Source organism: Pseudopipra pipra, chromosome 5 (assembly GCF_036250125.1).
Source record: "Pseudopipra pipra isolate bDixPip1 chromosome 5, bDixPip1.hap1, whole genome shotgun sequence".
NCBI classification, from domain to species: Eukaryota; Metazoa; Chordata; class Aves; order Passeriformes; family Pipridae; genus Pseudopipra; species Pseudopipra pipra.
In genome coordinates, this window is record NC_087553.1 from 41150874 (window position 1) to 41163164 (window position 12291).

General features: G+C 39.0%; 1 protein-coding gene across 13 annotated transcripts in view; it reads left to right on the forward strand.

The window, feature by feature from the left end:
- GRIP1 (glutamate receptor interacting protein 1) overlaps nucleotides 1-12291 on the forward strand; it is a 314452-nt gene that overhangs the window by 261810 nt on the left and 40351 nt on the right. For 9 of the 13 annotated variants that reach the window (XM_064655739.1, XM_064655744.1, XM_064655745.1 and 6 more), the window contains 3 exons: nucleotides 3259-3406; nucleotides 4998-5167; nucleotides 10156-10311. In XM_064655739.1, coding sequence (XP_064511809.1) covers nucleotides 3259-3406; nucleotides 4998-5167; nucleotides 10156-10311 — 474 coding nt within the window. Of the gene's footprint in view, nucleotides 1-3258; nucleotides 3407-4997; nucleotides 5168-9289; nucleotides 9446-10155; nucleotides 10312-12291 lie in introns of all 13 variants that reach the window. The other 4 variants (XM_064655734.1, XM_064655747.1, XM_064655746.1 and 1 more) reach the window with 3 other exon arrangements.

Consider the following 12291-nt stretch of genomic DNA (forward strand, 5'->3'; position numbering starts at 1 on the left):
TGCGTCACTGTTACAAGGTACAGCAGCATCCAAGCAGATCAATAGCAGTCTTCTGAAGCTGTGCGTTTCAATTGGTTCAGCTGGCTTTTTGGGGTCAAAATCTGTTTTGACATCCTTCCTTTGTGTCTAGTTCTTTAAAATTGCTCAAGAACATGATTTGCACCTTGTGTTGCCATGACTTTGAAAAAATAAAAAAGCACCCCAGATCTTCTCGTTAGAGAAGTGAGAAGCTGCAGAGTTTCACAGAGATAGCAACAGAGCTCAATGTTCCTACAGGAACAAGCTTAATAGCAGTACTTCCCAGCTTTAAGTAGAAGGCAGCTTTGGGAAGGAAAAAAAAAGTATCATTGACTAAAAAAGTTTTCTTTCTTGTGGATTTACTGTCATTATTGATTGCAAGCTGTGACTGAGGCTTTTCCCTTTTTAGGGCATTTATAGGTACTGTTTCACATGTAGATCCTCTGCTGCATAATACAAGCAGCTCACTTTTTGGCTTCCCCACTGTGGGAATTCTAAAGAGGTTTTTTGTCCTCTACCATACACTAGTTGTTGACCTGGATTTAACATGCTGTGAGAACAGGTTAAGGATTAACAGATCCATAAATTTAGAAGGACATAAAGAAACACATGTAAAATGTGATCACTTTATCAAGTTAAAAATACAGATTTTCAACTTTAACAATGATTTGTGAAATCTTTTAAGGTGAGGAGGGGAGTGGTAACACTGCTTTATCTAAAACTTTTTCTGTATTGTATATAGTATATTTATACATCACAAAAGTATATTCAGAATAAAAACCCTTGTTGCCTATGATTTAAGCTGTCAAATAAAAAAAGTGTGGGTTTTTTCTAGCAGAAGAAATGTATTAGCATGCAGAAAGCAATGCTGCTTCCTCTGGGAGGTTTTAATCAGGCCTCTCGTACTGATTGAGATGCAGTGCTCTAAAGTGAGAAAAATTATTAACAAAATCAAAAATCTAGAGTGTCTTTCACGCCGATGTTCATCAGTGTATTTTATGTGATTACATAGTCAATAAATCAACATAGTGTGTAAGTGCTTCAGTCATGGTGTAAATATCTTAATGACTGAAACATCTTCACACATGAATAATTTATACCAGTATGATTCATTTTTCATATCCATGCTTTACTTCAACATGGAAAACTAATCCTTCTCTGTCAGGGAATGTGTGCTTGATTATTGCCTTCTGATTCCTCTTCCTTGTGCTTATTTTCCACAGTTAGACACACTCCATTTCTTCTCTTCTGGTTCCTCTAATGTAGTTATCTTATTTTTTCGCCCTGTCTGCCTTGGTTTGCCTTCTCACTACATTTCAACAGGCACCTGGGAAATAACACTGGGGCATAAGCTGATTGTGTGTTTCTCAAGTAACTGGAAAAAGGACCAGCATCTTGAAAGGTTTACACATCCTCAACAGATATTTGCATTTAGTTTCCTCTACTTGAGGCAACCATTGCAGAAAGAACTTAGGATAGGCTATTAACAAGTTGGGCTTTGCCATTTTCTGGATCAATGTGAGTTAAAACCTTTGTCAAGGTACTGATGACAAACATTGTTTGAATCTTCTTGCCATATGTTTGTAAATGCAAAACTTGTTTGTAGTTCCAGAAAACCACTGGAATGTTCAAGACTAAAATAATTGTTTCTCAGTGCAGGAATGGGAATAGGGAATACTTAAATTCTGCTTGGCTGCCCATGCTTATTTGACTGTATGCAAGTCACTGCATGCATCCTGCCTTACTTAGACATTTAGAGCTCTAACCAAGACATCTAAGACATGAGTTTGATTGTGATAAAATCCTTTATTTACTAGAGAAAGACAGGTTGCTGCTGAGGGCAGTTGACCCAGCTTTAAAGCTACTTAGTGCTTGAAGCTCTAGGCAGAAATGCTCTTCTTTTGGCTCAGAATTTGAAGATAAGTTCAGGGTTTTGGAGCAGCTTATTTTGGTAGTGTCTGTGAAAGTTCAGCCTTTAAAAAGTCAGTCCTAGTTGAGCTTAAAAAATAATCACTCAGATTTAATGGGCACTTTCAAAATTGCCCCTTCAAACCCTCAGGTTTGTAACTTGAAAAAAAAAACTCACCAGGAATATAAAAATTAATTCAAGTTGTGGGGGGAAAAGGAGTCATATCGGAGTCATTCTCCGATAATTAACTGATACTTTTCTGAAAATGCCTGTTAATTCCATCCATGCACCTTTTTTCACTTCTTTTCTATATGCAGTTTACCTACATTACTCTCTAACAAGGAAGAGCACCTTAGCTGAGTGTTAATCACTCATTCAATTTCTTGTATCATTATATATCATGCTAGTTTTGTATGATAGTATTGTTTCACAGTCTCTTCTGTGTCAGTATTACATTTTTGGACTATTCTTTTAGATTTAAGACTGAATGCAGTATCTTACATCTGTCCTCTCCTCCATACTTGGAAGCCCAGCTGCAGTTCTTTTATATCTTCAATCTCTTCACTTGTCTTTCTTGGGTATGCTTCCTCATCACAGTCATCGATCATGACTGTTCCTCCCTCCTATTTTCTGTTTTCTCTTTTTCAGCGTTGGTCATTTACTACTTAAGCTCTGTTGCAAGGCAGTAGTTTATCAAGTGATAGGATGTTACAAGAATCTTCTGAACCTCCTCACATGTATTTTGATTTAACTCCTACTACTTCTAGCTGTCATGCCTCCTGCACCTTCACAATTTTCTCCTAAATTCTCCTTTATTTTTGTGAGGGATTTCTCGAAGACCTTTTCTTCACCTTCTTCATTTGATTATTATAGCTTTTGTCCACAGCCCTTCACCTTCTTTTGTGAAATTAAATTCAGCTTTCTTCTCTAACCTATTCAGTTACTCTTTCTTTTTTTCAGATAATTTTCTATTTTTTAATTAATTACTGTTTTGCAGCATTTCTGTTTTATATTCCAGGTAATTTTTAGCTTCAGTTGTTCAAGAGAATGATTTGCTAACACATCTTGGTTCCCTCATCTGGTCCATCTCTGATTCTGATACACTCAAATACTTTTGGAAATCCCAGAGTCACAAACTTCCTCTTGCTTTTATAATTTTCATCATTAAGAACTGATTAACTGATGCTATTCCAGAATTTCATGAAGTGGCATAGTGTCTGGTTAGAGAAATAGAATAGCCATGGAGATTTTATTTTATGTGGGGAAAATGTGAAAATGGCATCAATACCACATTGGTATAATACTGATCTTCTGTTGTCTAATTTTAACAGATTCCGTAGCAACAGCGTCTGGACCACTGCTAGTTGAAGTTGCCAAAACTCCTGGTGCTGCTCTTGGGGTTGCACTAACTACCTCGATGTGCTGCAACAAACAGGTCATTGTCATAGACAAAATCAAATCTGCAAGTATTGCAGACAGGTGAGTGTGACAGAGGGCTGACACTGCAGGTCCATACATCCATTTTATTTCTGTTTGGTCTGGTTTTAAAGGAACCCTTTCCTTTTTTGATAAAATGACTGAACCAGATGCTCTCAAGGTTGCATGTCTTAAAATTAGCACTTTCTCAGATCGTTGTTCCGTACTGACAAGTTTAAGGCTTCCAGGACACCATTTACTTTAGCTGATTCATGTAGTATCCAGTGACATAAGCCAGCCTCATGCATTATGTGACCAGCACCTTGCACTGTACGACACAGGAGTTTAGAGGTCTGCTCTGGCTATTAAATGTAATATCATGGCAGAGATTAGTATTTAAAAAATAAATAACCCACTGGAATTCTTGAAGTAAGCCCACAATATGGAACAGCTGTCAAGAGAAGTAAATTTTGAGGCTCTGCAACCTTGAAGTGTTCTTTTAGAATATATCACTCATTCTTGTGGCACAGTGAAACGGAACTACTTATGTCTGGATTTTTTATTGATATTTTAGAATACAAGTGACGTATTAGGAAGGCTGGCTTACGTGTTTTTAAGTTCTTTTGCTGTAATTTTTCCACTTCATTTTAACCTTTAATTAAAACCATTTAAACCATTAAAAATATAGATAGATATTTTTCCCCGGTGCTCTGAACCTCTATAACAGAGCCACAGGATCTTTACTGGGGTGTGTGCGTGCGTGTGTGTGTGTCTTTATACATATACAGTATATTCTTGTATACATATCTCTATCTAAAAATTTTTTAAATGTTACGTTTCAGCAGCAAATTCCTCCTGCATGTCCCCAGTCACCCTACCTTGTAACTCCTCTTTGCCAATGGTGCTTTTGGTAGCACCCACTTGTAGCAGTGAGTCTACAGCTCCTCTGTGGGCTTTTCCCTACAGTAGAAACTTTGAGTGACGGCCATTGATCCAGGGGTGTTCTCCAGTTCAATGGTGCAGGATGCTTTAATTTTCTCCCTCTGTTTTTTCCCATTTCGCAGGGGGTAACCAATTAAAGGAGCTGTCCACTTGACTGGTACGTCGGGATGCTGACTGCTGTGTTTGCATTTCTCAACTCATCCAGTAGCCAGTCTCTTGAGTGCAGCGAGATTTAGCAGATAGCCCCCTTCCCACCCTACTCCTCAAGTCACTATGCTAGCCCTGGTTTCATTATTTGTTTGACTACTGCATAATTCATCATCATTTACAGCTTTTGTACTAATAAATGTTTGAACTATAACTCAAAAAATGATGAACTGGGTGCTTGTGTGAGGGATATGTGACCAAGTTATTTAAGTCTCCTTAAGCTCTTCTCATTTATCCTGCTGCCATTCACACATATTTTTAAAGTCAGCTACCCCATTCCAGTTCTGTGAGTGATGTCTTGGCATATGTTGTATTAACTGAATTGTTTTTAAGGTTTGTACTGATAGATATAAAGTCTGACCAGTGACAGTGCCTACAAAACACAAATGTCTCTCGAAAAAAAAGAACACGTTGATAGTTGTCATGACCAGTTTGAAGGCAGAAAAACTCATTTTGCAAGCAAAGAGCATACCTGATCATACCGAGTTTTTCCCCTTTTATATAGATGTGGTGCATTACATGTAGGAGACCATATTCTGTCCATTGATGGCACCAGCATGGAGTACTGTACGCTGGCAGAAGCAACACAGTTTTTGGCCAATGCAGCAGATAATGTCAAACTTGAGATCCTTCCTCATCACCAGACACGGCTAGCACTGAAAGGCCCAGAGCACGGTAAGAGGATCTGTAGCACCAAATGCATCTTTTTCTTTCTTTTACTTTGCCTGCCCTTGCTGAATGGCCAAGAAAGCTATCGCAGCATTTATGTCTTTAAATGTTGTTTCAGCTCCCCGCATTTTGCTTCTGCAATATCTGAGCAGGTCTGTGTTTTCTCAGTCTTAAGGTATCCTCCGAGATTCCTATGGCTAGAGAGGGAAATGTTTTGCTAAGAAATGGTCTGCATACTTGTAAATGTACATAAAGCACCTGTTGACTCTACTGTTGCAGTCGTTGGGGGGGCTACAAGGTACTTCAGTAAATGAATCTCAAAATTGCTTCTTAAATTTAGAATGGGGAAGAAGAACCACAGCCAATTTATTTTCAGCATATTGACTTGGTAGTCTGTTATGATCACTTCATTAATAACACCTGTTCTCCCCTAAAATACTTACCCCCCCCCCCCGTATTTCCTCTTTTTAATGACATTATTATTTATTACCGTTATCTTTTAAAGTACTTCTGAGATTGCTTCTTGGGTTCATTGTCAGTGCTTATGGAAATGGTTTGTTTGGAAACAGTTCCCTAGATCCCAGACCTTTTACACTGTGATATTTATTTCATAACAAACATTCTTGAATAGAATGGCTTTCCATTTTCAAATCAAATATATATAAAATGTCTATGTATTTGAAGATGGAGGCTGCCTGTCTTGTCTTCTGACTCATCCTGAGAAAGTGGCTAATTCACAGTATTCATAAATTCAGTCTAAAATACTGCATGTTGATGGACATCAAAGAAGTAGGGTTATCAAACACACAGAAGAAGGGTTATCAAATACACAGATAACAGATAACTGTGTTGCAGCATGAACATGAAGCAGTGGTATTATTTTCTGAGCCTGTAATACTGTACTTCTGCCTCCTTTAGACCAAGACAAAATTTCTGAGGCCTAGAAATGTCAGCGATGGTAGATGTTCTTGGACATCTATCTAAGATCCAGGCTGTCCCTTGATAAGTGATGCTCTAGTCAGCTTCTCAAGAGTGATGAACATTGAACTAGTGACTGAGGAGACACTAGTTTCTCGCAGACCAGGATGAACAAAAAGTAACCCTTGTTCTTCTATTATTCAACTCTTTCCCTTTTCTACTTAAAGCTCTTAGAAGGACAAAGGAGCAGAGAGTGATACTGCATAGGCAAAATGAGATGGAGACCAAATTTTGCAATATATTTCCATTCTGTTCAGTTATGACAGTACATTGCAAACAGACCTTTCATTGTTTTGAAGTAAAGATGCTGCACAATTAATTTCTGGCTGGTTAAAGAACTTTTGAAGAGTGTTTCTTTTGGGAAGACAAGTGCCAGAGCCAAAGATTTGTGTAGATGACTGTATTACTTGAAGCAGTTCGTTTGTTAACCAACATTTAAAACAGATTGATGCTTTTAATGTTCTAGGCACCTTGACCCAGTGTAGATGCTTAGAAAAAGTGATGCTCTTGCTATGCCAGAGTTAAGAACTGGCTGATAAAAAATCATGCCAAGGTGATCTGCGAATGATATATAAGAGCATCTTTTGGGGAAAAGTATCCCTAAGGTAATAAAGTTGCTTTCTTAAGCAGTTGCTTTCAACAAGGCAGAATAAATAGGATGTTTACAGCCCTACCCAGCCCCTTACCAGGTGGTGCTACTCCAATAGGATGACCAATTCAGGATATAACATGCTTTATGGAAGCAAGTACTCTCCTGGAAACAACCTTTCATCAGGTGTGGTATGACCTAGAGGCTGCAGAGAGTAAAAATCTCCCTTTATGTGTCTGGGATAAGCTGAGTCATTAGGGCTGTATCTGTTGAGCTCAGTTATTGGTCTTGTGGGAACATGTTAAGAATTTAAAATGGACGCGGAAAGTCAGTATATAAAATAAATTGAAATTTTAGCTGTAAAATAAAATGAACAGCACTATCAAAGATCTGATTTTTTTTCATGTTTTTTTTCCTTTATACTGTGTTGCTGACATTCATTTCTCTTGCTGCCCCATTAGTTTTATGTTTGCTGTACACAATGCTGGGTTGAAATAGCTCAAATTACCACTAAATTACTATGGTTACACACAACAGGATTTTCTTTTACAGAACTTTTGTTGAACTGGGATTATCCTTCTACAAGCTGAGCAAACTGAATATGTGTACCTTCCCACTTTGTAGGACATTTTTATCTCTACTCTCAGCATGAAAATAAAAAATTTTTAAAAGGTCTCAAAGACTACCAGATAATTTCCTGCTGGAAGCAGTCTTTTTAATTAAACAAGGCTTACAGCAGCTTCAAAATAATGAAAATCTACCTGGCCGCATTGTTCTTATCAGATTTTAATTTTTGCACCATAGTTCAGAAATCTCACTGTCTGTGCGTGTAATCAAAGAGATAGTTTCACCTGAGAAGGCACAATAAGTCTGTGAGATACATATGGCCATATCAGGCTGCTGCTGCTGCTGTTTCTGGGACTTTTCTGGCTTACGTGAGATCTTCCAAAGTTCCTGAGGGTGGTGATGCCAGTGGTCCCCAGGGGCCCAGGCTGGCCTGGTGCTGGTGTTGCACCCCTCCCTCACCTTTGATATCTATTATGGGGGAAAAACCGTAGTTCTTTTGATTGAAACACATGCTAGGGCACAACAGGGAGGGACACAGCTCCTGGGAAATCCAACCAAAGGCACAGGGTCAGACCTGGCAGTTCCAGGGCCTCAGGGTCCCCACCACTCCACCAGGTTGCAGGGACACAGTGGGCCCCTGTGCTCCCCTTTTCCTCTCCCTTCCCTGGTGTGCACTTCACACTGTAGTGACAGGCATTGCTTTTGAGTCAGAGGAGGGTTAGTATAGTCAGGCAATTAGCAGACCATTACTCATGTAGTATGAAGCAAAACAAAATGATGTTTTCCTTCTGGCACGGCACAGTGCTTGCTGCGGTGGCTACCCTTTTTGCCCTTATTTTGTCTCATGGAGTAAGATGTGAACACAAGGTGTGGGTCCAGCTTAAACGCTCAAGGTTTTGGGCTGCTATTAAAATCCAGCATGTGAACATATGTGTCTTCAGCCATTATAGGTATAGCGGATAGGAGAGAGACACAGGTAATACAGCTCATGAGCCAAAGATAGCAGCTTCTCTTTCATAGAAACTGAAAAAGGGCAGGTTTAGATTAGATATCAGAAAGAAATTCTTTATTGTAAGGATGGTGAGGCACTGAAACGGGTTGGCCATGGAAGTTGTGGATGCCCCGTTCCTGGTAGTGTTCAAGGCCAGGTAGAATGGGACTTAGAGCAACATGGTCTAGTGAAAGGTGTCCCTGCCCACAGCACTGAGTTTGGAAACTAGATGATATTTAATGTCCCTTACAACCCAAACTGTTCTATGATTCTGTAGTATGGGTGAATCCCTTGGTGTTTTAAAACAAAAATTCAGTGAATAGTTCCCAGTTTGAACTGTTCCTTTATGGTTCAGCAAGGATAGAGACATGCTGAATTTAATGATGGCATACTGTATTTAATCTAGGGTGACTTCAGTCACTTTCCTTTAAGATTTGACAAATCAACTAAAATGTTTCCCATTCTCTTGGTAAATACTGGTCTTCACTTTTGACATATCCCAGATTCCACATACATAGAATCAACAATCAAATATAGTCTCAAATTTCATCCAGTGAAGGATCATTTCAAAGTTTTGAAGATCAAGTTAAAAAAACCCCAACATTAAATTGCACTTCCAACTAACCAACAAGACATTTCTTCTTTATTAACCATATTTCGGGATAGAGTTTTCCAGCTACTGGCCTGGGGAAGTCCTTTACTGCACAGAATAGCATAATATCAACAATAGATGGTGGCAAAATTAAAATGTCAATACAAGCATTTTTTCTGAGAAAAAATACTATTTCTATTCCTCGAGTTATCAAGCCCCAATAAGAAGACAAGACCAGGTTATATTTTATTTTATTTTATTTTATTTTATTTTATTTTATTTTATTTTATTTTATTTTCAGTTTATTTTCTTTCTTTTACTTCTGTTTTTTTGTCTGTGCAATTCAGTTACTTTTACCTCTTCTCTGGTCCTTTTGTTTTCTGATTTTCCATCATCCCTTCATGAGAGCAGTGAACGTTCAAAGAAGCAACAGGCAACTTACCTGGGATTCGTGTGCCAACAGCCACGGCAGCCTCCTCACCTACCAGCATTATAACACCTACCACCCTGACCATTGCAGGATGCCAGCCTTGAAATTCCAGAAAGCACCTCCTCAAAAAAGCCTTCGTAATGTTCCACACTTCTTCCTGCTGACATACTCTCTCCTCTTCTTCTTCCTCCTCCTCCCTCCTCTCTTCTTTCACTCATACTTTTCCCATTTCAGGCTGTAAAATGTTTTTAGTTTTATGGATGCTATCCTTTTTCATAGCCATGCCAAGGTTATTTCTGACATTTTGCACCTTTTCCTTTCTGTAACAAAGCAGGTTTTGTAGACATGAAAAGGCTTGAAAATTCTGAATGAATCAGCTCTTCTGTTATATATGAGTAGACCATTAGATTCGAGTAGTGTATATAAAGTATGATTTTTGAATGCAAAGCACTGCTTACAAATCTTTAGTCAGAAATTACGTACCACAAAAAGGCATTTCTAAAATCAATGTATCTAGACATACTGATCTGCGTTGGTTTGTGGATATGTGTTGAAAAATTTAATTTAACATGCTTCACTTACAATGAGTTGTATACTATGAATGTACTTTTTGTATTTACATTATCTTTGTTAGCTTCCAGTGAGTATTTTCATGAGATACTGGCTATATTTTTTTTAGGGTCACCTGTGTGGTTTAATGTCTTTGTTACTGGAAATGCACAAACCATTCCTGTGTATCATACACAGCATATACATACAATGTTTGATTCATTGATGAGTTACAGGCATGTGCTGCACTCTTCCCAGAAGACTGAGTGCTGTATGCCAAGTGTTTGATTTCTTACAGCAGCTCTGGTGTCTTCATCCTTCTCTCCTACCTCCATGAGTGCATACAGCCTGAGTTCCCTGAACATGGGAACCTTACCTCGCAGCCTCTACTCCACCAGCCCACGTGGGACAATGATGAGGCGGAGGATGAAAAAGAAGGACTTCAAAAGCTCCTGTAGGTGGTAACAACATTTGCTCAAAATGTGCAGTGAATGGGTGGAGGAGGGGGAAGATACAGAAGAAAAGGTACTCCTAAACAGGAGAGAGAATAATTGGAGTTTCTGTTAGATGTAGGGAAACATCAGCGTAAAAATGTTTGTCCAATGCTAAAAGGAGATGAGCAGATATCATGCAGCAATAACTGTCTCATCTGAAATATATGAAGGAATGTTTTCTTCAGACAGTTCTGGAAGAGTTTGTTGTACCGTTACCGAAGTGGTTTTCAGATTCCTTTTTCAACTCTTCCAGTTTCCATTAGGGAATAGAATTCATAGCTGAATAGTCAAAAACATATTACTGGTAAACTCAACCAGCTATCACATTACGGAAGACAAAGAGCTTGCCGCAGCACCTCCTAGGTAGTTCTGATGTTTACAACTACACCATAACCTGTACAGTTATTTTTGTGAGGAAGAGCAACAAGTAACAGTAAAGACTAAATAACCTTGTTTGACTAATCTCTGGACTTCAAAGCATGGATTTCCTATGAGTCAGTAGTTTCCCAAGACAGCGTAGATATATTTCAGGCTGTTCCACTTTGTATATTATTGAGTATTCACAGGGCAGGAGAGAGTATGGCTGTGTCAGCATTTTGTTTCCCAGACTCTATGTATGTGCCACCTCTCCTTTTGGCTTGTCCCTCTTTGTGTATCCTCAGCAGTTCAGTTCCTCCAGAGCAGGGAGGTGAAAACTGCCCTGTAAATCATCTGCTCTGGTTAATAATGCTCAGAGGTCCATTCTGGAAGAACTGAGCTGCTGTACATTACAGTGCTGCTGCCCTGTTTTAAAGATTGCCCACGTCATAGCAAAATCAGAGCAAATCAGCAGCCTCTAAGGCCAGTCACTATGGAACTGTGACGACACGTTAGAGAGGAACTGAGGTTTTGCTTTCTTGCAGTTTTTGTTGTTTGCTTGTTCTTATTTCTTTCATAAAGCAAATATTTTTGCATAACATTTGCCTGTAAGTGCATTTTTTCTTTTTAATCCGATCAGCCATTTTTCACAGCTCATCTGTTGACATGTTAGCTTCTAATGCATTCTTTTGGGTTATGGGGAGATACTTTGGTAACAGTAGGAGTCCAGGTCTCACATGTTCTCATGCACATGAGAAACAGTAGTTGTATTACATTAGTAGTAATTGATTGAACATCAATTTGAAAATTATTGCAAAAAATAGTTCTTCTGTTATGCTATATTTTAGCTGTTCAACAAAGGATAAAATCCTGAAAGCTAGTCCTTTTATGGATCTTGGAGACAGCTGTTACTTATCAAGTTCTTCAGGTATTTTTCCTTCAAGGAAGCCTTGCCCTATGGTGTGTTATCTTGCAAAGGCTCATAACAAGGCCAGTGACACGGCATGTAAGTGGGACAGTCACATGAGCACTGTAACCTACATGAAAGATTCTTCAAGTCAGAAGGCCTTGAAGGCTGCTATGATTAAACAAATCTCTAGCAAGGAGAAGCTAGAATGAGGCTTTGTTGTGGGTTAGTTTATTATGCATTTGCATTGTGAGGTCTGGATATAGAACATTACAAAATATGTGGAACTGGCCACTCACTCACTGAGTGAGTCTGTGCTTTGCTACAAGCAGTGACTACATCAACAACCCTGAATCAGAACTGGCTTTGGAGGAATTGGCTGGCCAGCCAGGCTTGCCTCCTCTTTCTGTGAGCTCGCTTATAAGTTCGTGCAGACTTCTTTACTCTGTTGTTAGATCTATACCCCGTACTCATGACAGTAGTAACAATCAGCTTAAGAGACCCACACTACTCTGAGTGTGCTACAAGTGACCATGATAGAGAACGTCTACTCCTGTACCTTTCCACTATCCATGGATAAGACTTGGAAAACCTTGCCCCTCTCCCTTTGTGGGAGACTCATGAGAACCAGGTAGATTGACTGCTGTCCTTTTCATAGAAAAGGAATAGCACACTC